This window comes from Pan troglodytes, chromosome 2 (assembly GCF_028858775.2).
Source record: "Pan troglodytes isolate AG18354 chromosome 2, NHGRI_mPanTro3-v2.0_pri, whole genome shotgun sequence".
Taxonomy (NCBI): domain Eukaryota; kingdom Metazoa; phylum Chordata; class Mammalia; order Primates; family Hominidae; genus Pan; species Pan troglodytes.
In genome coordinates, this window is record NC_086015.1 from 45,885,666 (window position 1) to 45,912,633 (window position 26,968).

Sequence of the window (26,968 nt, forward strand, 5' to 3'; positions counted from 1 at the left end):
GAGCCAGGCATGGTGGCTCACTGCTATAATCCCAGAACTTTGGGAGGCCAAGGTGGGTGGATCACCTGAGGTCAGGAGTTTGAGACCAGCCTGGCCAACATGGTGAAACCCCATCTCTACTAAAAATACAAAATTAGTCGGGCATGGTGGTGCATGCCTGTAATCTCAGCTACTCGAGAGGCTAAGGCAGGAGAATCGCTTGAACCCGGGAGGCAGAGGTTGCGGTGAGCCGAGATCGCGCCGTCACACTCTAGCCTGGGCAACAAGAGCGAAACTCTGTCTCAATAAAAAAATCTGAATTGGAAAAGCAGAATAAACTGAGAATTTTTCTCCTTTTAAGAAACAATAGTCTCCCTCTCCCTCTCCCTCCATTTCCACGGTCTCCCACTGATGCCGAGCCGAAGCTGGACTGTACTGCTGCCATCTCGGCTCACTGCGGCCTCCCTGCCTGATTCTCCTGCCTCAGCCTGCCTGATTCTCCTGCCTCAGCCTGCCGAGTGCCTGCGATTGCAGGCGCGCGCCACCACGCCTGACTGGTTTTCGTATTTTTTTGGTGGAGAAGGGGTTTCGCTGTGTTGGCCGGGCTGGTCTCCAGCTCCTAACTGCGAGTCATCTGCCAGCCTCGGCCTCCCGAGGTGCCGGGATTGCAGACGGAGTCTGGTTCTCTCAGTGCTCAATGGTGCCCAGGCTGGAGTGCAGTGGCGTGATCTCGGCTCGCTACAACCTCCACCTCCCAGCCGCCTGCCTTGGCCTCCCAAAGTGCCGAGATTGCAGCCTCTGCCCGGCCGCCACCCCGTCTGGGAAGTGAGGAGCGTCTCTGCCTGGCCGCCCATCGTCTGGGACGTGAGGAGCCCCTCTGCCTGGCTACCCAGTCTGGAAAGTGAGGAGCGTCTCTGCCCGGCCGCCATCCCATCTAGGAAGTGAGGAGCGCCTCTTCCCGGCCGCCATCCCATCTAGGAAGTGAGAAGCGTCTCTGCCCAGCCGCCCATCGTCTGAGATGTGGGGAGCGCCTCTGCCCCGCCGCCCCGTCTGGGAAGTGAGGAGCGCCTCTACCTGGCCGCGACCCCGTCTGGGAGGTGAGGAGCGTCTCTGCCCAGCCGCCCCGTCTGAGAAGTGAGGAGACCCTCCGCCTGGCAACCACCCCATATGAGAAGTGAGGAGCCCCTCCGCCCGGCAGCCACCCCGTCTGGGAAGTGAGGAGCGTCTCTGCCCGGCAGCCACCCCATCCAGGAGGGAGGTGGGGGTCAGCCCCCACCAGGCCAGCCGCCCCGTCCAGGAGGGAGGTGGGGGGGTCAGACCCCCGCCCGGCCAGCCGCCCCGTCCGGGAGGGAGGTGGGGGGGTCAGCCCCCCGCCCAGCCAGCCGCCCCGTCCGGGAGGGAGGTGGGGGGGTCAGCCCCCCTGCCCGGCCAGCCGCCCCATCCGGGAGGGAGGTGGGGGAGTCAGCCCCCCGCCCGGCCAGTCGCCCCAACCGGGAGGGAGGTGGGGGGGTCAGCCCCCCGCCCGGCCAGCCGCCCCGTCCGGGAGGTGAGGGGCGCCTCTGCCCGGCCGCCCCTACTGGGAAGTGAGGAGCCCCTCTGCCCGGCCAGCCGCCCCGTCCGGGAGGGAGGTGGGGGGGTCAGCCCCCTGCCCGGCCAGCCGCCCCGTCCGGGAGGTGAGGGGCGCCTCTGCCCGGCCGCCCCTACTGGGAAGTGAGGAGCCCCTCTGCCCGGCCAGCCGCCCCGTCCGGGAAGGAGGTGGGGGGGTCAGCCCCCCGCCCGGCCAGCCGCCCCATCCGGGAGGGAGGTGGGGGGGTCAGCCCCCCGCCTGGCCAGCCGCCCCGTCCGGGAGGGAGGTGGGGGGGGTCAGCCCCCAGCCCAGCCAGCCGCCCCGTCCAGGAGGTGAGGGGCGCCTCTGCCCGGCCGCCCCTACTGGGAAGTGAGGAGCCCCTCTGCCCAGCCAGCCGCCCCGTCCGGGAAGGAGGTGGGGGGGTCAGCCCCCCGCCCGGCCAGCCACCCCGTCCGGGAGGGAAGTGGGGGGGTCAGCCCCCCGCCTGGCCAGCCGCCCCATCCGGGAGGGAGGTGGGGGAGTCAGCCCCCTGCCCAGCCAGCCGCCCCGTCCGGGAGGGAGGTGGGGGGGTCAGCCCCCCGCCCGGCCAGCCGCCCCGTCCGGGAGGTGAGGGGCGCCTCTGCCCGGCCGCCCCTACTGGGAAGTGAGGAGCCCCTCTGCCTGGCCAGCCGCCCCGTCTGGGAGGGAGGTGGGGGGGGTCAGCCCCCCGCCTGGCCAGCCGCCCGGTCCGGGAGGTGAGGGGCGCCTCTGCCCGGCCACCCCTACTGGGAAGTGAGGAGCCCCTCTGCCCGGCCACTGCCCCGTCTGGGAGGTGTACCCGGCAGCTCATTGGGAACGGGCCATGATGACAATGGCGGTTTTGTGGAATAGAAGCGCGGGAAGGGCGGGGAAGGGATTGAGAGATCGGATGGTTGCCATGTCTGTGTAGAGGGAGGTAGACACGGGAGACTTTTCATTTTGTTCTGTACTAGGAAAAATTCTTCTGCCTTGTGATCCTGTTGATCGGTGACCTTACCCCCAACTCTGTGCTCTCTGAAACATGTGCTGTGTCCACTCAGGGTTAAATGGATTAAGGGTGGTGCAAGATGTGCTTTGTGAAACAGATGCTTGAAGGCAGCATGCTCGTTAAGAGTCATCACCACTCCCTAATCTCAAGTAACCAGGGACACAAACACTGCAGAAGGCCGCAGGGTCCTCTGCATAGGAAAACCAGAGACCTTTGTTCACTTGTTTATCTGCTGACCCTCCCTCCACTATTGTCCTATGACCCTGCCAAATCCCCCTCTGTGAGAAACACCCAAGAATGATCAATAAAAATAAAAAAATAAAAAAAAAGAAACAATAGTACCTAGATCTAACCTCTGAAAAGTTCTACCAGGAAAAAAAAAAAAATCCTAGAGAACCCAGATTGAGTTCTCTAACTACATCTTCTAACAAAAGTAAACAAGATTCCTTATAGAAGTGGTTTCAAAACTAGGGGTTGACTATTCCCGAAACAAGCCTATGAAAGCTCACTGCCGAGAAGCCAGCAAGCTGTCAGAGACAGGAGTAGGCTCATGTCAAAGGGAGAAAGGAGCAAACTTGAAAGAGCTCCCACTGGATGGAGATGAAACAATGTAAGCATCAAAAAGACTAATGACTGCAAAGGACTAGACGATATATATATACATATATACATCTGTAAGTTCTTAACAATATAAAATCAATCTCACTAGACACGGAGATTTCTAAGGTACCAACTCTTTATTCTGAAAACTGACCTATGAAGAGGAACAATCAAGCATTTATCCTGCCTTACAAAACAAACTCTATTTTAAGGATAACCAAATAGTTGATCAGGGAAATATCTTCTGTAAGAAAACTTCCAACTACAAGTAGAAAGGAAATTACAGAATAAGAAAATTATCATTTTGCAACTCTAAAGGATTACTACATGTAGACAATAATCGATTGATGTTAAAACTGTTAAAAAAAATAAAAAAATAAAAAAAAGAGTGAGGAGTTCCTGACTCACAGATAAGGGTATGAAGAAAAAAAAAGAGTGATGGGAATATTTATAATAAGGCTGACAACATCTGACTCTAGTGATCAACTTTAACCCCTCTAATAGAGGCATATAATGTTTAGTTGTCTCATTTTCTATGAAGCAGTAGGAGAAATACAGCACCAACTGTGACAAATTCCTATTTCCCCAAGCCATCCCCCACAAAAAAAGTACTGAATCAAGGGTCCACATCTAAGCAGCCACGCGCAAGAAAGGAAAGGCAGGTGATAAAGGACTATATTAAATAACACCAAAAGGGTGCAGTAAAGCTTCTGGTATTCCAATTTGGGCCAAGACAAGGGACAATTTGTCTGTAACAAATAAATGACACTAAAAAATAAGAGACCAGGAATTAAGAGACTTAAGGGTCACAGTATCTAAACGCAATCCTGGCTCAAAGAAAAATTACAAAATGACATGTATGAAACCACCAAGAAAATCTGAACACTAACTGGGTATTAGATGATATTCAGAGACTACTGCTGAATGTATTGGGTGTGATAATGAAATCATGGTTATACATTTTTCTAATCCTTTTCTGCTAGCAAAAGATATTTACTAGTAAAATGATATCATTTTATTTAAAATACTCCAGCAAGAAAGAGAGAGGGAGAGAAAAAGGGAGAGGGGGAATGAAAGCAGGACACAAGATGAAACAAGATTAGCCAGTGTTGATTGCTGGAAGCAAATGATACTACCTCATTACTCTAGCCTCTCTACTTCTATATATGTTGAAATTTTCCATAATTTAAAAAAAAAAAATTTGAGACAGGGTCTTGCTCTGTTGCCCAGGCTGGAGTGCAATAGCATGATAATAGCCCACTACAGCCTCAACCTCCCAGGGTCATGTCTCAGCCTCCTGAGTAGCTGGGACCACAGACGTGCACCACCACACCAAACTCTATTTTTTCTAGAGACAGGGTCTCCTTATGTTGCCCAGGCTGGTCTCAAACTCCTAGGCTCAAGTTATCCTCCCATCTCAGCCTCCCAAAGTACTGGGATTACAGCCGTGAGTCACCACGCCCAGCTGATAATAAAGAAATTTAATGAATGGGTTAACCTAAAATGTCTGTTAATATTCCTTTTGGCCAGGAGTGGTGGCTCATGCCTGTAATCCCAGCACTTTGGGAGGCTGAGGCGGATGGATTATTTGAGGTCAAGAGTTCGTGATCAGCCTGGCCAACATGGTGAAACCCCATCTCTACTAAAAATACAAAATAAATTAGCTGGGCATGGTAGTGCATGCCTGTAATCCCAGCTACTCGGGAGGCTGAGGCAGGAGAATCGTTTGAACCTGGGTGACAGAGGTTGCAGTGAGCCAAGGTCACGCCACTGCACTCCAGCCTGGGCAACAGAGTGAGACTCAGTCACAAAAAAAATTCCTTTCAGTTTTAGAATTTGATGGGTCTATATTAAATTTCATAAAATATATCCACTGCATGCTTCAGACTAAATATATTGGCTTAATATCAGAAATGTTTTTTAAAATTATTACACATAGAAACCACAATGATTACAGAGTGGTAAATGTGTTATCTAGGAATATAAGCTTCAGATGGTTATATTTTTCTGTGAAAAAGATACAGATGTCAATAAATGCTTCTAAATGCATAAAGGAGATCATGACCAGTTATTTTCTGTAGCTGTTGATGACAGAATAAGATGAAAGAGATTTAAATTATATTACAAGGATAGTAAAATAGATTTTTGCTCCATTTTTTCTGTCTCTTTGTAACAAATTATACCATCATATTCTTCTGACATTCTTTTAATCATTCATTAAACTCTCCAGCATTAACTGCCTAAAATACACATTACTTTGCTGGCTCGGCACTGTGGGGTACAAAGGTGAGTAACAAAATGAGGTTCTATGCCATTAAAATGCTTATGGGGGCCAGGTGCAGTGTCTCATGCCTGTAATCCCAATACTTTGGAGAAGCCAAGGCAAATGGATCACGTGAGGCCAGGAGTTCAAGACCAGCCTGACCAACATGATGAAACCGTGTCTCTACTAAAAATACAAAACTTAGTAGAGCATGGTGGCATGAACCTGTGGTCCAAGCTACTCTTGAAGCTGAGGCTGAGAATCTCTTCAACCCGGGAGGCAGAGGTTACAACGAGCCGAGATCACACCACTGCACTACAGCCTGGGCAACAGAGCGAGACTCTATCTCAAAAAAATAAATAAGTAAGTAAAATAAAATAAAATGCTTATAGGGTCTGCAACCACAATTTTTCCTGTTCACTGAGAGTAAACCTAATAGAGAATTCAGGATTCATCTTACACTTGAAATTTTGTTACTGATTATTGAAAAATTATCTACAAGCACCCAATTGTGAGTTTTACAGAAACCTGGTCTCAAGAGTTATGAACCAAAGATTCACTCCACAGGGTTCCCAGATCCCCTAAAATCATGTGCTAGGTGTTGACTTTATTTTTCTGGAGAGACTATAATGGTTTTCATTCATCTTATTCATCTCAAATGGTAAAAATCACCAGTGGAATGGAGCCACACATCCTGTAGCAGAAACTTCTAAAAAAAAAAAAAAAAAAAAAAAAAACAGGAAAAAGATGAAACATGGTACCATGTACCTGCTCAGCCCTCCACAGATCCCGCTTTTGGAAACTGAAACATAAATTCTTAAAACTTGCACAACTTTTTTTCTGGTGCTTGAATGACCTCTAGTGGCTACTTAAATTATCACAGCCAATTGCTCACAGCAGGAATTAGGTTGGTGCAAAAGTAATTACAGTTTTTGCCATTAAAAGTAATGAAATAAAGAACTAAAGTGTTGAGAAATAACAAAATTAAGATGGCATCACAAAGGAGCACCTAGCTCAATTTCAAGTTATTATACAAGCTCTCTATTATCCAACCAAATGTAGTTCACAATACAGTGTAATTCAAAATAGTTCACCAGATAGTTCAGTACACGCCATTTTTTTTTAATCAAATAAGTATGATTTTCCCTAAATTCTTGCATTTCGAACTAATAAAGCATCAGCAAATACCCATGAAGAGAACAGTACTGGAATAAAAGATACAAGAACCTCGGGAATTAACATCCACCCTTTCCTCTCTGTTGAGGCAGCACCAGGAATACAATGTCAACAAAGTACAACAACTGGAGTAAGAGAAATACTTTGAGAATACAAACTGGCCACAGAACTCAACCTGAGTGAGAACAGGTAACAAATATGGTTCAGGAACTGCTGGGCCAAACTCTCCAAGTGGGAGTACAGCAGCAGCAACAGCAAGTACCAGTAGAATGAGGCCATCACATCACCCAGGGTGACCAACAGGTCCCAGGTTACTTCACATGCCCTCTGCCCAGCCCCTTGACAATTCCTGCAGCAGCAAAACACACCATCTTCCAGGCACTGCCACACGGAGTCCCAAGAATGCTGATACAGTTTTATTTATTTTGAAATATTTGTCAGTATCTATACATACACAAGGCACTGTCTAGGCACTGGAGTGGAGTGTTGAACAAGACAGTTCAAAATCCCGATTCCAATGGAGCTTGTAGTCTAGTGTGGAAAGAGAAATAAATACATAAAATGCCAGGTGGTGATATATGCTGTGAAAAAGATAAAGTAGAACAATGGGGTTTGGAAATTACAGGGTGGCCATAGTATTCTTTTCTATAAGTTGATCATCTCAATTCAGACTAGCTTTTCTTCAAGCACTCAATAGCCATAGTGGCTGGTGGCTACTATACTGGATAGTTCAACAAATCTGAAACTATCATCCATGCCTTTTTAGTTCATAATCTTTATCCTCTTTCTTTCTGAATCCTAAGAGAATTCATCCAACTGATCTTCAAATTCACTAACTCAGCTTCCTAAAGTATCCATCCTACTTATTACTTATTACTGCAACTACTGAATCATTTAATTCAACAGTCATATTTTACATATTCAGAGGCTCCTTCTTCACAGCTCCTGAGCAACCAGTGTCTGCTCTGACGATGCAGGAACATCCTCTAAAATCTTGGCACTTTGTCTTGGACTTTAAGTTCTCTCCCATCTCCTACAGCTACTCCATCTCATTGGAGACCTTTTGCTCTGAGCCATCAGAAGGAACCCCCATTTTTGAGATCCTAAGCCTTCTCATCTTCCTGGTAATACTGCCCTAGATGCTCAATCTTTCAGATAAAAATCTACCTGACACATCTCTGAGAACCAAGCTGGGTACCATCAGTAATCATATAGGTCACAATTCATTTTTTTAGGCCCCCCAAAAAAGGAAAAATTTAGACTTCATGGCATTTTACTAGTAACTCAGAGATCCAGCAGTTTGCAGGAAATAGAGATGGAATTGTAAGCAAGGGAAATACAGTGAAATTAAATTAATCTCCACCCAGACACTATAAGGCCAGCTGGGATACTATCCCAGCAATTGACTGCTGCAGTGAACGGCACAGAGAGAAAATGTTCCAATTCCTCTTAAGGCTCCAAATACCAGTTGGCTACTACAGTGGACAAGACAGACATAGAAATTTTTCCAATTTTTCTTAAAGCCCCAAATACCACACAACCAGCTTCAACTCTACAAAATCCCCTCTCCTTACCCCTTTTTTACTTCCTTCGGGAGCTCTTGCTGTTTCCCCTAAAAGCCTTGGTTCTTTTCACCTATGCTGACTCTTGAGCCTCTCCCAGTTCAAGGGATAAAACTCCATTACCAATTAAGTGTAACATACATTAACGGAATAGGTAGAAAGTAATCTTTCATACGAAAACATTACATTCAAGGTGAAAGGCCAAAATAATTTGAATTTTGAATTGTAAGCTATGCTTTAACTAGGAAATACATTAGTCTGTTGGACAGACTATAAGAAAACTAGAAATGAAAAAAGCCTTATTCAAAAACAAATGAAATAATGATGAGTAGAGTTCATAAGCCTTGTTAACTCTGCTGTGCCATTTTAATGATGGACTACATTGTAAATGTGCTGCTATGTTTAAGCCTAAAGGTCTGTTGAGGTAACAGTTTTAGAACGATTGCCACAATCCCACAGAGAAAAAACAAGTGAAGGTCGGTGAAAGCTGCATGTTCTAAATTACAGAATCAAGAACAGTATTTCTTGTCATTCATCACATTTAAGTAATAAAAGACATTACCTCAACAACAGGTGTATTTTCCTGGAGCTCAGTTGTGTGCGAAGCCAGTAAACCAATCACGCGAGCAACCTTGGCCCGTCTGTAAATGGAGAGAAAACAGGCTCTGAAAAGAAGAGTCGGGGACCGAGGAAACTAATCCCAGCTAGTTACATTATGCAATGATGAGCATTAGATAAAAGACTGAGAAATAAAAATTGAATGTGACAGGTCAGGCCCACACTCCCACATGTACACAGCCCAGAGAAACTCTCCCTTGTATACTTAGGGAGACACGAACCGTAATGTCCGCTGCAATACTGCAACAGCGACAAAATTTAAACAAGCTGTGGTTTAATAGTAAAACGAAAAATAAAAATTTTTAAAATCTTTAACCAGAGAAAAGAGCAAAACAGTAATTAATCCTTTTATTGCTGAGTACAGAGGCATTTGGCTAAAGGTCTCTTTTCTACTTGTTAGTAGATCAATGAGTTTCTATGTAAGTAGTAAATAATATCTGAACAGTAACATATCTGTATGTATTCAGTGTAAAAGAAATTTTTACAATCAAGTTTTTAAATATTGTTATTTGCATAAACACTAGTTTTAATGAGGTGTTCCTTTAGTATCCAGCAGAAAACTGAAGTTGATAAATTACTATTAAATGACATTCAATGTGATTTGAAAGGGTATTTCATGCAGAGAAATTAGTTTTGATGAGTTTTTTTCTAATTAAAACAAATGGTGAGTTGATGAAAACTGCACTCTTATTTAGTGATGTCTGCATGTTGTCTAGGATAATCAGTATGTACCTTAGTCAGCTTTTATTTTTTACCATCTTAAAATAAACCTATGTGGTACCCATGGCGGAAAACAAATCAGACTCAGAGAAGTACTACAGGGAAAATGTCTGCATTATCACAACTCTAACATACAGAAATAATCCTTATAAATTTCAACACTTCTTAAATTGCCCATTAAAATCTCTTAACCTACACAAATTAAAGAAGTCCTAGGCAATTGTAGAATTAGCATCCCACCTGTGAATAAAAAGATTATACTTTAAAAGTAGTCATTTTGAAAAATATCTGTAGGACAATTGGAAAAGCCATCCTCCCACCTCAACCCCCCCCCCAGGTAGCTGGGACTGTAGGCATGCACCACCACAGCCAGCTAATTTTTTTTACTTTTTGTAGAGATGGGGTCCGCTATGATGCCCAGGCTGACCTTGAACTCCTGAAAAACAATCCTCCCATCTCAGCCTCCCAAAGTTCTGGGATTACAGGCTTGAGACACTGCATCTGTCTATCTCTTTTCAAAGACAAGCTCAAAAAACTTATGAAACACCTAACCATTTTTCAATTTATAAAAGTAAATATTGGCTACCAGATTTATTCAACTAAAATAAAAATGTATCAACATGCCAATTATTTTCCCTAATATGACCAAAAACAATTCCTATTAGAATAAGAGAAAACACACTACCTAAAAACCTTATACTTTTAAAATAGAAACTTTAAATCACTTATGAATATTCACTTTTTACCAAAATCCTAAATACAAGTACCACATCCCCTATATACAACACCCTCACAGTATAGGTTCCTTCTCAAAATTCAGGTTTTCTCAGGTCACCATTTCAGGTGCCCCCAGTGACTCGACACTGTACCTCAGAACCAACCCATCTTTCACGACAGCATCTAAGGCAGCACTATCTAACAAACCTTTGTGCCCTGACAGAAATGTCCCACATCTGCACTGCTCAATATAGTATCCACTAGACATGTGACTATCAAGCACATAAAATATGACAGATGCAAGTAAGGAACAAAATATTTTTTAAAAGTTTTTTTTTTTTTTTTGAGACAGATTCTCACTCTGTCACCCAAGCCAGAGTGCAGTGGTGCAATCTCCGCTCACTGCAATGCCTCCCAGGCTCAAGCAATCCTCCCAGCTGAGCCTCCCAAGTAGCTGGGACTATAGGTGTGCACCACCACCCCTGCTAATTTTTGTATTTTTAGTAGAAATGGGGTTTCGCCATGTTGTCCAGGCTGGTGTTGAACTCCTGAGCTCAAGTGATCTGCCCACCTCAAACTCCCAAAGTGCTAGGATTACAGGTGTGAGCTACTGCATCTGGCCTTAATTTTTACTTTAAAAATTACCCCCACAGCTGAGGGTGAGGGAGACAGTACCCTGGGGTAATTACTCATCTTTCACGTGCCTGGTCCTGGTTACCTCATAAGTAGGACCAACAACAATACGTACCTCATGTTGTTCTAAGAATCAAAGGAGATAATCCATGTGCAGAAAGTACCATTGTGTCTGACAATATGTGCTGAATGTGGAAGCTACTATTAATTTTTAATTTAAATAACCCCCATGAAGTTAATGGCTACACATTAGAGCAAAACTAAAATTTTATAGTTACTTATTCATTCATTTACTTGTTTATTATCTGTCTCCCCAACCAGCCCAGATGATCCATGAAGGCAGGGCTGTATCCCGATCGCCACTGTAACACCTGAACAGTTTGTTGAATAAATATATCAACATCAAAAGCAAAATAACTAAACACACTAGTAGAAAAAAAGTGCATAAAAGTAAGGCTGTACAAGGCAAACAAAAGGCAAACAGGATTTCCAATGTAAATCTCAGTAGAATTAGGCTAATCTCACGAGAAAAAGATTCCCTTTAAACTAAAAACCATATGACGTACAGAAGATATAAAATGTGATTTTTTTTTTTTTTTTTTTTTTGAGATGGAGTCTTGTTCTGTCACCCAGGCTGGAGTGTAGTGAGTGGCACAATCTCAGCTCACTGCACCCTCCGCCTCCTGGGTTCAAGCCATTCTCCTGCCTCAGCCTCCCCAGTAGCTGGGATTACAGGCACGCACCACCATGCCCAGCTAATTTTTGTATTTTTAGTAGAGACAGGGTTTCACCATGTGAGCTAGGCTGGTCTCAAACTCCTGAACTCGTGATCCACCCACCTCGGCCTCCCAAAGTGCTGAGACACAAGTGTGAGCCACCGCGCCCGGCCTGGTGTGAATCTTTATACACCAAATAACAAAGCATGAAAAGTAAACCCATAGTAGTGGTAAACTTCAATTTTCTTCTCTTCCAAGCACAGAGAGAAGGCAACAATGAATACATTCATCAATACATTCACACATTCAAGCATCCTAAATAAAACTACAAAGTCAAAGTAACAGATGAATCTATCGAACTCTACACCCTACAAACAGTGACCACTCTTACTCAGTGGGAGTCTGTATAGGATGGTGTCTAAGACTCTGAATTCAAAGTCTTGGACCTGGCCCTGGCCCCACCACTGGGGGCGAGGGAGACAGTACCCTGGGATAATCACTCATCTTTCTTATGCCTGGTAGGCACAACAAGTAGGAACAATAATAATATGTACCTCATGTTGTTCTAAGAATCAGGAGATAATCCACATGCAGAAATTACCATTATGTCATGACAATTTGTGCTGAATGAGCAAGCCACTATTACTATATTAACAGTTAACTGCATTCATGGCATACATTAAAAATGATTTTATATTGGACCACAAAGATATTGGAACTATTAGAATTCCCTAAGGCAGAAATTATACAGGACTCACTTTGATGTAGTGAAAGGAGAAAAGTAAAAATAACAAATATAAACCAAAAAGCCTAAACACTTGTGAAATTAGAAGCACTTCTGCTGGGCATGGTGGCTCATGCCTGTAATCCCAGCATTTGGGAGGTCGAGGCAGGTGAATCATTTGAGGTCAGAAGTTCAAGGCCAGCCTGGCCAACATGGTGAAACCCCATCTCTACTAAAATATACAAAAATTAGCTGGGCATGGTGGTGGGCGCCTGCAATCCCAGCTACTCGGGAGGCTGAGGTAGGAGAATCGCTCGAACCCAGGAGATGGAGGTTGCAGTGAGCCAAGATCATGCCACTGCACTCCCGCCTGGGTGACAGAGTAAGACTCCGTCTCAAAAAAAAAAAAAAAAAAAGCACTTCTATATACCTTATACATCATATTAAAAAATGAAAACTTTGGCCAGGTAAAGTGACTCACATCTGTAATCCCCAGCGCTTTAGGAGGATGAGATAGAAGGATCACTAAGGCCAGGAGTTCAAGACCAGCCTAGCTAATAAAGTGAGACCCTGTCTCCACAAAAAGAAAAAAAAAATGTTTTTAATTTAGCCAGGCAGGGTAACATGCACCTGTAGTCCCATTCCAGCCTCGGGGACACAGTGAGACCCTATTTTTTTTAGAGTGAGTCTCCAAAAATAATAATAAAATAAATAAATAAGGAAAAGAAACAAAAGAAAGAATAAAAGGGAAAGGTAAAGAAAGCATCCATAAATCATAATCACGTAACACAGATCTAAACTTATGAGACATTCTCTGTCTTTAATGATTGCAGACTAAACACTTGACACTCACTTTTCTGATCCCTCTAGAGTCTCTAAAATACAAGTTCTTTTTATTAAATGATAACTGGTAACTAGAAACAAAAAGGAAGGCTAAAAGTGGACTAGAAAGTTTGAGAAAATCTCAGATGACATGCATAGATAGAATTAAGACTGACAGAGAACCAACAAGGGAATCCATTGTCTAAGAATCACAGGTAGACAGACGTTCCCAAGGAAGCCTCAAGGACTTGGAACAAACTAAGACAGAAAGCAAGAATGAGCCACAGGACAATCATCAGATTACAACTGCACAAGGAACAATTGTGTCCTTTTACAATGAACAGTTTAGTCAGTCAGGTCCTGCCTCTTTTCCATCACCCTTCCTTGGTACACAGAATAAACCCTGCAGCCCTGGCCTCCAGGGTAAACGTGGAAAATTGTTCCTACAGTGAGCAATCCACCTTGGGGTGGGACATAGGTGTGGATGTGGGAAGCAGAGACTGTGGTCCTCCAGATACTGAAACAGGGAAGGGGTTAAATGAGGAAAGCCAACTCCACTCCAAAGAAAAATCCACCCTGGCAATTGCAGAGGCCTCCAGCCTGCCTACCTGATCTTCAGCCAGCTGGAATTCCAAATTAAAGTCAACCAGTCAGCAGGCCCCACCTACCCACATACCAACCCTTTATTTAAAGGAGAGGCTATTGGAGAAAGAGACTTAGGCAAGCATAAAAGAAACTCACATTGCCAACTTCTATACCAATCAATTTAATCATTTATTCATAATATAAACTAAGAACCAGAGATCACCAGGCATTTGAGAAATAAACAGCATTAAAAAGCAGGACCATGATGAAAAAGTGACCTACAAGTTCAAGAGATAAGAATACAATGTTTATAATCCTAATTTTGTTCCCTTTTTTTCAAAGTCCAGGTTCCAGGCTTATATTATATAATCCTAATGTTTAACCTTTAATATTAATAACAATATTTAATTCTAAATTCTGCCCCAAGAAGAGAATTTTTATAATCCTAATATTTATCTCAAATTCAGAAGTATATGATACACCAAATATATGCAGCTAGGAAAAGGGACCAATCAGACAAAAAGAAAATGAACAAAACCTTTCAAATATGATTGTTGAAATTAAAAAATTAACTGGAAATCCTAAATAATAAAATGAGTGGGGATAAATACCAAGCTTGAGAGCTCAAAGATAAAGTCAAGGAAGAGCAATAAAAGAAGAGAATTTGCATGGACACAAAGAGGGAACAACAGACACCGGGGCCTATTTCAGGGTGGAGGGTGAGAGGAGGGAGAGGATCAGAAACAATAACAATTGGTACTTACTAAGCTTAGTACCTGGGTGACCAAATAATCTGTACAAGAAACCCCCATGAGTTTACCTACATAACAAATCTGTATTATGTACCCCTGAACCTAAAACAAAAGTATAAGAAAGAGAGTTTGGCAGTTCTTCAAAAGGTTGAACACAGAGTTATCATTTTATCCAGCAATCTCACTACTGTAAGAGAAATAAAAACGTATGTTCACACAAAACCTTGTAGACAAATGTTCAGCGCACCATTATTCATAATAGCCAAATGTGGAAACAACCCCAAATGTCCATCAAGACCACATAAGCAAAATGTGGTATAGCCATACAAGGATTATTCAGCTATAAAAAGAATGAAGTATTCACACATTCCACAATACAGATGAACCTTGAAAACATTATGCTAAATGACAGAAGCTAGACACAAAAGGCCACATACTGTATGATTCCATTTATATGAAATATCAAAAATAGGCAAATCAGCCAACAGGAAGTAGATGAGTGGTTGCCAGGGGTTGGAGAAGAATGGGTACTGGGTTTCGCTGGGTGAGAAAAATGTTCTGAAATTAGATAATGGCAATGGTTGAAAAACTTTCAATATACTAACACCTACTGAACTGTACACATTAAAATGGTGAATTTTATGGTATGTGAATTATACCTCAATAAACAAGAGAAAGTGAGAAAGCAAAAGAAAATTTGAAAGAAAAGTCAAGAGACACAAACTCCCACACCCATCCTGTAGGGGTTTCAGGAACAGAAAAAGGATGAAATAGGAAGAAATCTAAGAAATAATATAAAAGCTAAAGGAGGGATGAAGAGGCTAGGCATTGTGGCTCACACCTGTAATCCCGGCACTTTGGGAGGCCAAGGCAGGGGGATCACTTGACGTCAGGAGTTTGAGACCAGCCTGGCCAACATGGTGAAAACCCATCTCTACTAAAAATACAAAAATTAGCTGGGCATGGTGGTGCACACCTGTAATCCCAGCTACTCGGGAGGCTAAGGCAGGAGAATCCTTGAACCCGGGAGGTGGAGGTTGCAGTGAGCCAAGATCGCGCCACTGCACTCCAGCCTGGGCGACAGAGCAAGACTCTGTCTCAAAATAAACAGAAAGAAAAGAAGGGAAGGAAGGGACAGGAGGGACGGGAGGGAAGGAAGGGACAGGAGGGACAGGAGGGACAGGAGGGACGGGAGGGACGGGAGGGACAGGAGGGACGGGAGGGAAGGAAGGGACAGGAGGGACGGGAGGGACGGGAGGGACAGGAGGGACGGGAGGGACAGGAGGGACGGGATGGGGAAGGAAGGGACAGAAGGGGGGAAGGAAGGGATGCGGGGAAGAAAGGGACAGAAGGGGGAAGGAAGGGACAGGAGGGGGAAAGAAGGGACGGGAGGGAGAAAGAAGGGACGGGAGGGGGAAAGAAGGGACGGGAGCGGGGAAGGAAGGGACGGGAGCGGGGAAGGAAGGGACGGGACAAGACGGGACTGGAGGGAGGGAGGCAGGCAGGCAGGCAGGAGCAAATTAGTAAAAAGAGATTCCTAGAGACAATCTAGTAAAATTTACAGGCCTGAAATGAAAAGAAAAGCTAACTCAAACAAGTCACACAGAAGAGGGGAAAAAAAAAAAAAAAAAGGTAAGGTTTACCCGCAAGTCCTACAGAACTACAGTTAGTACAAGGAAGAGAGCTCAAACTCCAAAGCATGGCACAGAGGTAAGCCACTGAGAGGCCTTCTTGAAAACAAACAAAAAATACTACCAGCCAGGCGCGGTGGCTCACGCCTATAATCCCAGCACTTTGGGAGGCCGAAGCAGGTGGATCACCTGAGATCAGGAGTTCAAGACCATCTGGCCAACACGGTAAAACCTCATCTCTACAAAAATACAAAAATTAGCCGGGCATGATGGCAGGTGCCTATAATCTCAGCTACTCGGGAGGCTGAAGCAGAAGAATCACTTGAACCCGGGAGGCAGAGGTTGCAGTGAGCTGAGATTGTGCCACTGCACTCCAGCCTGAGTGACTGAGCGAGACTCCATCTCAAACAAACAAACAAAAACTACCAAATGATAAAATCTAATCAACCAAGAGAAGAACTACAGCAAAGAAACAGGAAAACTATGTTTTTAATTAAAAAATTAATGATGGATGAGCATTTACTTTACCTTATTCAAGTATAAAACTCTTATTTGAAAAATAGAAAAATTCCTCCTAAATTCATATCTCAAAAAGGCACTTGCCACAGTAAAAAGTAACCTATGTAATGAGAGAAGATATTTGTAATCATTTATCTGACAAGGGGTTAATATCTAGAATATATAAAAAATACCTACAACTCAACAACATAAAACTCAGTTCAAAAATTGGCAAATGACTTGACTAGATCTTTCTCCAAAGAAGATATACAAATAGCCAACAATCACACGAAAAGATGTTCAACATCACTAGTCACAAAATACAAATCAAAACCATAAGATACTACTTCACACCCATCAGGATAGCTGTTAGCAAAAAACAAAAACAGAAAACACTAATGTTCACAGCAGCATTGTTCACAATAGCCAAAAGATATAAACAAGCCAGTGCCCAACAACAGATGAAAAGATAAACAAAATGTAGTATATGCATACAACGGAATATTATTCAGCCTTAAAAAGGAATGAAATGCTGACACATGTTAGTTATAACATGGATGAACCTTGCAAATGAAACCAGCCCAATTGTCCTATAGAACTGATGTTTACAGTCTTTTAAAATAAACGTAGAAATTGACCCTCCCAGTCTTAAAACTTGAGGAAGTTACATTTGTCTTATCTGAGTTCCTTTCTTGGGAAACCAACCATCAGGCCTCCCAGATAGTTATCAAGGAACTGAAACTTACCAAATCACCATATCTGGACCATAAGACACCAGACCCCCTCACCCATTACAATTGCCTAACCAACTACCTGCTTCCTGTCGACCAATTCCTCTTCCTCACCCTTCCTTAATTCCTGTTTTCCCATACATGGTTATATTTCTTCCCTGCTAAATACATCCCTGGTTTAAGTCAGTTGAGGAGACAAATTTGAGACTGATCTCCCATCTCCTTAGCTGCAGCACCCAATTGAAGCCTTCTTCCCTAGCAACACTCATTGTCTCCGTGATTGGCTTTCTGTGCTGTGAGCAACAGGACTTAAACCAAACCCCTTGATATTTCAGTAGCAATATGAGGTACTCACCATAAGCAAATTCACAAAGATAGAATAAGTAGAGTATAGGTTACCAGGACTGGGGAAGGAAAGGGGAAGTTACTGTTTAATGGGTAAAGAGCTTCTGTTTAAGATGATGAAAAAGTTTTGGAAATGAATAGTGGTGATGGTTATACAACAATGAGAATGAACTAAATGCCATTATACACATAAAAATGGCTAAAATGGAATAATTTAAATTATGCATAATTTACAATTAACAAATTTTTTAAATTACAGTATTACACTATTACTATATGTGAATTATACCTCAAAGTTGACTGGCAAGGATAAAAGGATATACAATTTGATAAATACTCAATGTTGGAAGTTCTAACAAAAGGCATTTTAAACACATTGACTGGGATTATATATTGATACAATTTTTTTAAGAGTATTTCAGCAATTTTTCAGAAGTCACAAAAATATTTACTGCCTTCTATCCATCTGTTCTAATTCTACAAATCTTCCCTAAAGAGAAAAAGAAAAAGCAGGCACAAAGATTTATTCTCAAAAATGTTCATCAAAATATTTTTTACAACATTATAATACTATCCAAAAATAGTAAATAAAATGATCAGATATTCACAACATATAAAAAGTTTATCTTATGTATTATATATTTTATTTTTAAATGTTAATAACATTTACAATACGTAATATATATGTTACAGGAGAAAACAAACATAAAATTATATCATGTGATTCTAATTTTTTATATACAAAACAAAACTAAAGAATAAATATATCTACGTCAATAATAATTATCTCCCAGACTAAGTTAAGGACCCTTTATCATATGCTGTCAAGGTAATATAACCTGAGGTCAGAGAAAACCTCGCTGGAAGTGGCTTTGAATGGAGAAAGAATAAAAGAGGATTCCTACCAGAGAACTTGTCTACCTCAGTATCACTTTATTCAAATTAAAACTGTTTTACAATCAAACTTCAATTTTTAAAAGTGGGGGAAAAAAACAGTATGTGGGAATTTTGGTATCCAAGGGGATACTAAAACCAATCTCCGCACTGATACAGAAGGATGACTGTACTTGGAAATGATCTGGAATGTCTGTTTTAAAGTGTCAGCAGGGGGCACCCCATTCAAGGATATAACACGTTTTAAATAAAGGTGTTTAAATAAGTATTTCATTGATTCATTTTTAATGAGCATACCACGAGCCTTCTCAAAGTATTAAATACTCAACCATTACCTAAAAATCCTACTTTTTATTACCAGATTTTACTCTGGGAGAGTAACATTAGAAGATGTATAGTAAGAACTACCCTTATTATTAAGCATTTTCTAAACTTCTATTGGTTCACCCATATTTCACCAACATAGAAGAATAATTATTATCATACCAGTGCCACAATCCACAAAATCCTTTCGCCTCCATTTTTTCATGTGCCTGTCCTAACAATCATAAGATAAGCAAGCTTGATGATAATAACTACAACTTCTACAACCCCAACCCCATTGTAAATGAAATACCCACTAAGAATCAGGCACTATACAAGGTATCTCATATATTTACCCCATTCAAAGTTGAATAATTACCAAAAATCTATGAAGTAGTTATCCCATCCCAATTTTACAGATGAGGAAACTGAGGCTCAGCAATTAAAGTACTTGGCCCAGAAAGCTGATCTTTGATCCACACCCAGGTCTGTCTGAATCCTAAACCTATGCCATTTCCTTGTCCCACCCACAGTCCCCAGGAAGCAGAGATTGAGAAAAAGATAATCATTTGGCCAAGTCTTATTGGCAAACAGAACCCAGAGCCTTCTAACACTTGATCTACTGTGCTCTCCACCTGGTATGTTGCTTCTGTAAAAAGCAAGGACACTTCCTTCCATCGGGAGTTTATAAATCATAATCCCATTAGATTGTAAATAACATCTAGGGAAGCTATGTGCTACATGAGGGAAAGATAAGGGTGGCCAAGGGAAACTTCGAGGAAGTATAACTAAATTAATACACAGGGATCAGGGTTTAAGTATTTTATAATCAATACTCAAAACAGTAACAGTTAGCCAGGCACAGTGGCTCACACCTGTAATCCTAACGCTTTGGGAGTCAGAGATGGGAGAATCACTTGAGCCCAGGAGTTCAAAACCAGCCTGTGCAACATAGTGAGAGACCTTGTCTCTAAGAAAATAAAAAAAAATAACAGTTAATAAAGTTTCCAGGAGTACCTTAGATAATCCCAGAATTGTATTTATAATATTAGGAGAAGGGCTATTTTTAATATTCTAAAATTTATCATTGGAATGCCCATAAAAATTGCCTATGAGTAGAGTCATCATTACATCAGAATAATTTATGATAATTATTTAGGACTCTGCTTTTGATAAATATGTGCTCTGTAACTACTTAATAAAGTCATGAAAAATAATTTTTAAAATATAAACGTTACTTACATATCCCAGTTTGGAGCTATCCGCAAATGCTGGATTAGCAATTGGAACTAGAATAAGAAATTTAAATGCAAAGAAAAGAAAAAATTAAAATGTTTAAGTCACAAAACACAGAAAATGACAGCAAAGTTAACAGCTCAGGACTTTATACAAAGGAAATTTACACTGTACACCAAAAATGGTATTTACTAAATTACAAAGGCACTAGTATACGAATAAGATTAAAATAAAAACTAAGAACAGTATTTTTAGTTTCTCCTACCACTTTATATTCGCTAAATGACTGCCCTTACCTGATAGACACACACCAACTATCAAAAAAAGTAACCTTAATACTATCCTGGAAGCAAATGAACTTAAATTTTTTCAAGCCAATTCCCAAATGAGGGACCACTATAGAAAACACCTCCGAACCACTGTAATTCCTCTCTGAGGATGACTTCAAAAACTCTGGCAATCGATGCTTAAACATGAGCCAAAAGAAACAAAAACCAAAAAAACTCTGACAAATTCCCTTGAGCTTACCAATAGACCAAGAAAGTCCAAAAAGTAATATTCCCAGGGGAAGAGGAAAAAAAAATGTCTTAGAGGATTGATGTCTTCCTTCAATGTCACATCAGAAACCCTGCAGTTTACCAGATGACCCAGTAAAGGAACCGACACCCCCAACCCATTCCACATGGGGAGTTCATTCCAGTCACTAATGAGAAGGTAAAAGGTCTGTCTTATGATATCACCTTTTTTTATTTTTATTTTTTGAGATGGAGTTTCACTTTTTTTGCCCAGGCTGGAGTGCAGTGGTGCGATCTCAGCTCACTGCAACCTCTGCCTCCCGGGTTCAAGTGATTCTCCTGCCTCAGCCTCCCAAGTAGCTGGGATTACAGGAGTGCACTGCCACACCCAGCTGATTTTGTACTTTTAGTAGAGACGGGGTTTCACCATGTTGGCCAGGCTGGTTTCGAACTCCTGACCTCAGGTGATCCACCCACCTTGGCCTCCCAAAGTGCTGGGATTACAGGCGTGAGCCACCGCGCCCAGCCTGATTTCAGATTTTTTTTTTAATCTTACAAGTTAACATAAAATGGAAACCTGAGTATTACAAACAAACAAACAAAACAAGTTCAAAATCACCATCTACTGTCATCTACTTTAGGACCTAAGGATTAAGCAGAGGATAATTTTCATAAACCTAAAATCGTGATAAATCAGTTTTTTCGTGGTAGTTAAATCAAACTGATATTTTAGCACTTGTTTGAGCCTCTATAAAAACACAAATTAAAATGCATAAGGCATGTCACAGAGGCCTACCAGGGGGGAATGGAGGAGCCTGGTGGCCACCTCCTGGTGACCAGCCACCACGCACAAATAGCAAAGGAGATTCAGCTTGGCTCGGGAGGCCCCCATGCTCTTCTCAGTGGAGTCGATCTGCGAGCACACTTGTTGCAAAAAGTCATTCCAATCTTGATCTTTCAGAAATAATAACTTATCCACTGCCATGGAAAGAAAATAATAAAAGTACATATGATGAGAAAAAGAACTGCTGGAAACATTACATAAGAAATAAACACAGAATTACAACAGCTAAGATGAGGACAAACATTACACTGTCAAAACCAAAAATACTCCAAAGATGACACTATTTTTATTCGTCCTTCTATATTCCTAATCTCTTTATCTATCCACGGAAACTTTCTAACCACTTCAATGGAAAACTATACTTTCAAATAAAGCAGATGTCTAAAGCAGAACTGTCCCACAACCTACACTATAACAAAATACAAAGTTCAATACAACTGGAGTAAAAGACAAAAGAGCCTTTGTATAAATAAATCAATTCTCAAATATTGAGAAAAGCACAACTCCTACAGTTCTTAAAAAGTTCCAATTAAATTATTGTAAAAAAAATAACGAGAATAACATGATAGCTAAAAATCACCTGAAATTCCTACCTCCAAATCCCTATACAAAAAAAAGGCAAAATCTAGGAAATGTGATACCCCCTAAAATTAACATATTTTTGGCTGATCTCTATCTTTAGACAAAATAAATTGTAAATATAATCTCCTAAATAACTCAAAGAAGAAAAGGGAAATAGTATTTCCAGGTAATAATTCTCTAGGTTTGCGTAAATAGTCCTACTTGGCACTGAAAGCACTATTAATAATACTTTGCTTCACTTGGCCTTTCAAAAACGTCCTTCTACACAGTTTCTTTTTTGTTTTTATCAGTAATTAAGTTGACCAATATAAACCCTTAGCTGGTTTATTTAAACCTAAATATATTTTAAATTTACTTCAAATCATAGATTCTACTCTAGCCACGATGAATAATTCTCCCCAAATCGAGTTTAACAGCTTAAAATATAATTTGTTAAACAAAAAAACCAATTTAAGGTATGTAAAAATTTCTGATGGTCACCCTAAATAAGACTTTCGTTAGCTCAACAGAAATGTAATAATTATCCCTTAAGTATCTCCACTCCCACACCACCTCCACAGTCATGAACCACCTAGTCCCATTCTCAAATGTCCTGGTCCCTCTAATAGAATCCCAATCCTTCATTGTTGTCCCCAACCCTGTGCACCTATACCAGCCATAAATGGTGGAAATTCAACCAGCTCTAAGAAGGGAAGGGAGGAGAAGACCTCCCACCCACTCTACAGGAAAACTTGCCCAGATCTACAGGAACCTCCCCACCCACAATAGGACTGGGCAGCCCAGACTCAGCTAAGAAATGTCAACAGCTGGCACAAATGAATTACAGATTGTTCGCAATTCGTGTAACACTGCCCCAAGAATATAGCCAATTGTCAAGACAAAATAAATTTAGTTATTCGCATATATTCTATTTGCAAATAAATTTCATATTTGTATCTGTATACAAAGAGTCTACATGTTCGATAAGTCCTTTATGATCCTACCTGAATATGTTGGTAGATGCAATATTTTTGCATCAAATTTAACTGGTGGCTGTTTCATTATCTGTGGTTAAAAAAAAAAGAAAGCTTTTGAGACAATTTTTAAGATGGATATCTGTCTCCTTATATGTCCCTTATGTCAGATAATAAATCAATGAGGACAAAAAAAGAATGTGCAAAATTTGTTACCAAAAAGAATAAGTACAATGACTTTTCGGATTAAAACACACAAATATAGATAATATTTTTTATAATCATTTCAACTGATATCTGTAATAAAATAAAGCTTCATAGAAAACATTCACTCCTATCTTGGCTTACTTTTTAGCTAATTTACCTCTAATTAGAAATTCAGTCATTCAACAAATATCTATTGGGTACCTGCCAAGGTAAGGCTCTATGCCAAGTGCTAATGGGGATACAAAGATATAAAAGACACAATCCTATTTTCAGAGAGCTGACATCCTAGTTGGGAAGATGAGACAAACATTCGATAAACAACAAAATATTTCACAATTCAAAACATGCAGGACATAACTACAGAGAAAACACTGGACAGAAAGAATTTTTTTGTAAATAGTAGTTTAGAGCATACAGCAAGCACTTTAGTTGATATAGTTAGGACTGGGTTTACAGAGAGGTAGATGGTGGGTTGAGGTCTTGAAGGATGGTTAATGGTTATATCAGAGAAGACACCACTCCAGGAAGCCATAATAGCATGAATTGGAAAGTGCACAATTATTAATCAAGTATTATGCCACTCCAATTACCACATTCTACTGCCCTCCAAAAGGAGGAACAGATAGGGATTATCCTGCCTGACTAACACTATACCAATTTTAATTCCCAGGTTTTGCTAACTATACTACAGACCTATAAGATGTGAACATTAAGAGCAGCTGGGCAAAAGGTATACAGGAACTCTCAATTATTTTTGAAACTTTTCTCTAAGACTAAAAGTAGTTAAAAATTAAAAGTTAAACACAAAAATTTCTACTGATTAAGGCTTCCCAGAAACTATCAAATATGGTTATAAGAGGGAAAAAAAGAAACACAGAATATCGTCTAAAGCAAGCCTGTCCAACCCGTAGCCCATGGGCTGCATGCAGCCCAAGACGGCTTTGAAAGTGGCCCAACACAAATTTGTAAACCTTCTTAAAACATTGTAAGATTTTTTTTGCAATTTTTTTTGTTTTTTTAGTTCATCAGCTATCGTTAGTGTATTTTATGTGTGCCCCAAGACAATTCTTCTTCCAATGTGGCCCAGGGAAGCCAAAAGATTGGACACCCCTGGTAAAGATAACACAAATTGTTCTAGAAAGCCCACGTTGAAAATGCCCCAATGCTCATCAAACTTAGCATAATAAAGTTACTCTGCCAGACATATGAACTCACAAAAAGAAGTAGCTCCATTATGAAAAATAGCTAAATAATCTATATGAAATGCTGTCTATCTAGAAAATAAATATGAATTCAAGAACCTTCATGGTCTAAACCACAGTAATGTTCCCAATGAGATAAGAAGAAAGAGTCACGAATTAATACAGAAAAAGACATTTAAAAATAAGAAAAAGAAGCAGGAAAATTAAAATAGAGAAAAAGTAGTGGAATGTGAGTATGTTGGGGAGCTGGAAGTCAAGACAAAACAGAGGGACTTAGAAATGAATTTGTTTTTTAAAGTAGATACTCATTATCCCCTAGCAAGAAAGTATTATATTCCAAAAGACAAGAAGCAAAAAAACTCACACTGGTTTAGAAGTACATTGTGAACTACGACTTCGCAAGCTCCCAGAATGTCTCCCCATCGTCTCCCCTGCAGTCTTAACAACCTGTGAGAGGGTAGGGCTTCTGTGTGATCTGCCTGCCCAGCCCAGCCTGGTAAGCAGTGCCCTCTGACTGCTTCTGCCTTCGAAATACATCAGAGACTAGAATATTTAGAGTGATTCACATTAGTGCATACGGAGAAACAAAAGGACTGAGAGCTAAGGTCTGAGGTCAAGAGGCTGGCAACCCCTCCATGGCATGTGGAAGAAAGCAGTAGTGAGAGGCAGCAGAGCTGACTCATTCAAAACAGAGGGGAGAAAACTTAGAACTCCAGTGAAGTGGAAGTGAAGGCAGAGGAAAGGGTTGCAGACAGAGGGGGAGCTGCAAATGCAGACATGCAGCACAAATGACACAGAAGCAGACAAGAGAAACAGGAAAGATTATACAGTAAATAATATTCTGAATGAAAATCTCATGCAGATTTCAGATCTCAGTAAAGTCTACAACTCAGTTGTTAGAGTGTCTTTCTGCACCTTTGGATTGTCGATAATGGGGGTGACAACAAGATCTGAGTCCATGTAGATAAGCTCTCTCATCTGGGATTCCAGGTCCTGCTGACTCAGGTGTCCACTTGTAATCTGAAATGAGAACAAAAATTAGACTTTGTTTCTGCGACTAATGTAGATCTTTAAAACACTGAACCAGTAAGATGCTGAGGAAGACACCACTGTAAAATATCACCTATATCAATGTACTTCAACTGCTATTCAAGATGGTTGCAGTCTCATTTGATTTTCACAAAAATCCTAAACTGTAGGCACCATCATTCCCATTTTACAGATAAAAATATAAAACTCTGAGAAAGTAACTGAATTGCTCATGTTACCACTAAGTCTGGCTAGGACTAGAAAAAATATCTTTACAATTCAATGTTCTAAACTGTGATGAGGCAAATTGGTTTTTCCATAACAGCATGGCTTCCTTTTTTTTTTTTTTTTTTTTTTTTGAGGCGGAGTCTCGCTCTGTCCCCCAGGCTGGAGTACAGTGGCGTGATCTCGGCTTACTACAAGCTCTGCCTCCCGGGTTCACGCCATTCTCCTGCCTCAGCCTCCCAAGTAGCTGGGACTACAGGCGCCTGCCACTGTGCCTGGCTAATTTTTTTGTACTTTTAGTAGAAACAGGGTTTCACCGTGTTAGCCAGGATGGTCTCGATCTCCTGACCTCATGATCCACCCGCCTCGGCCTCCCAAAGTGCTGGGATTACAGGCGTGAGCCACCACGCCCAGCCTTTTTTTTTTTTTTTTTTTTGAGATAGAGTCTCACTCCATCACACAGGCTGGAATGCAGTGGCACAATCTCGGCTCACCGCAACCTCTGCCTCCCGGGTTGAAGCAATTCTCCTGCTTCAGCCTCCCAAGTAGTGGAATTACTGGTGTATGCCACCATGCACTGCTAATTTCTGCATTTTTAGTAGAATCGGGGTTTCATCATGTTGGCCAGGCTGGTCTCAAACTCCTGGTCTCAGGTGATCCACCCACCTTGGCCTCCCAAAGTGCTGGGATTATAGGCGTGAGCCACGCGCCTGACCAACGGCTTTATTTTTCATTCACAGAATGTTAATCAATTTATTTCTGCTTTACAGAATATTCAATGTGAAATTGAAGCTGTAACATAAAAAAAATTTTCAGACTTAAATACAGACATGCTACCTAAGTATTAAACCTCAATTATTTATTAAGCCTAGTTAGAGTTGATACATAATGAAATGAATCAGCAGATATTCACCATCAGTTATTCCTTTGAGATGGTTCTTTGTGCTCTATTTAAACATAATTTGTATTCCTAGTGCTATGCCTCAGTATTTCCCAACAGGGAAAAAAAAAAGAGAGAGAGAATTTATGCTTAAGAACCTTAGAAGAAACAACAACTAGCAAACTAAATAAAATAGAAAAGTAAATCAGTGAAGTAAGGAATAAGGAAAATATATTACCCAAAACTGAGTGAGGAAGGGGCATGGATAAAGGAACAGAGGAGTTAGCTAAGAAAGTTCCTGGAAACCCAAGCTGCCCCATGCAACTCAGACAAAAGACAAGAAAACACAAAAAGAGGCTGGGTGCAGTGGCTTAGGCCTGTAATCCCAGCACTTTGGTAGGCCGAGGTGGGCACATCACGAGGTCAGGAGTTCGAGACCAGCCTGACCAACAT

General features: G+C 41.4%; 1 protein-coding gene and 1 pseudogene across 19 annotated transcripts in view; both read right to left on the minus strand.

Annotated features, from left to right (window-relative positions):
* Nucleotides 1-26,968, minus strand: part of ULK4 (unc-51 like kinase 4) — a 714,793-nt gene that overhangs the window by 626,101 nt on the left and 61,724 nt on the right. For all 19 annotated transcript variants that reach the window (XR_010155166.1, XR_010155167.1, XM_063805611.1 and 16 more), the window contains 5 exons: nucleotides 25,297-25,401; nucleotides 23,003-23,063; nucleotides 21,390-21,571; nucleotides 20,085-20,131; nucleotides 8,716-8,794 (listed from right to left, as the gene is read on the minus strand). Coding sequence is in view for 17 of the 19 variants with exons in the window: in XM_063805611.1 (XP_063661681.1) it covers nucleotides 8,716-8,794; nucleotides 20,085-20,131; nucleotides 21,390-21,571; nucleotides 23,003-23,063; nucleotides 25,297-25,401 (474 nt within the window). In the remaining 2 variants the exon portion in view is untranslated. The remainder of the gene's footprint in view (nucleotides 1-8,715; nucleotides 8,795-20,084; nucleotides 20,132-21,389; nucleotides 21,572-23,002; nucleotides 23,064-25,296; nucleotides 25,402-26,968) is intronic.
* LOC112208815 (U8 small nucleolar RNA) lies at nucleotides 23,682-23,824 on the minus strand (annotated as a pseudogene).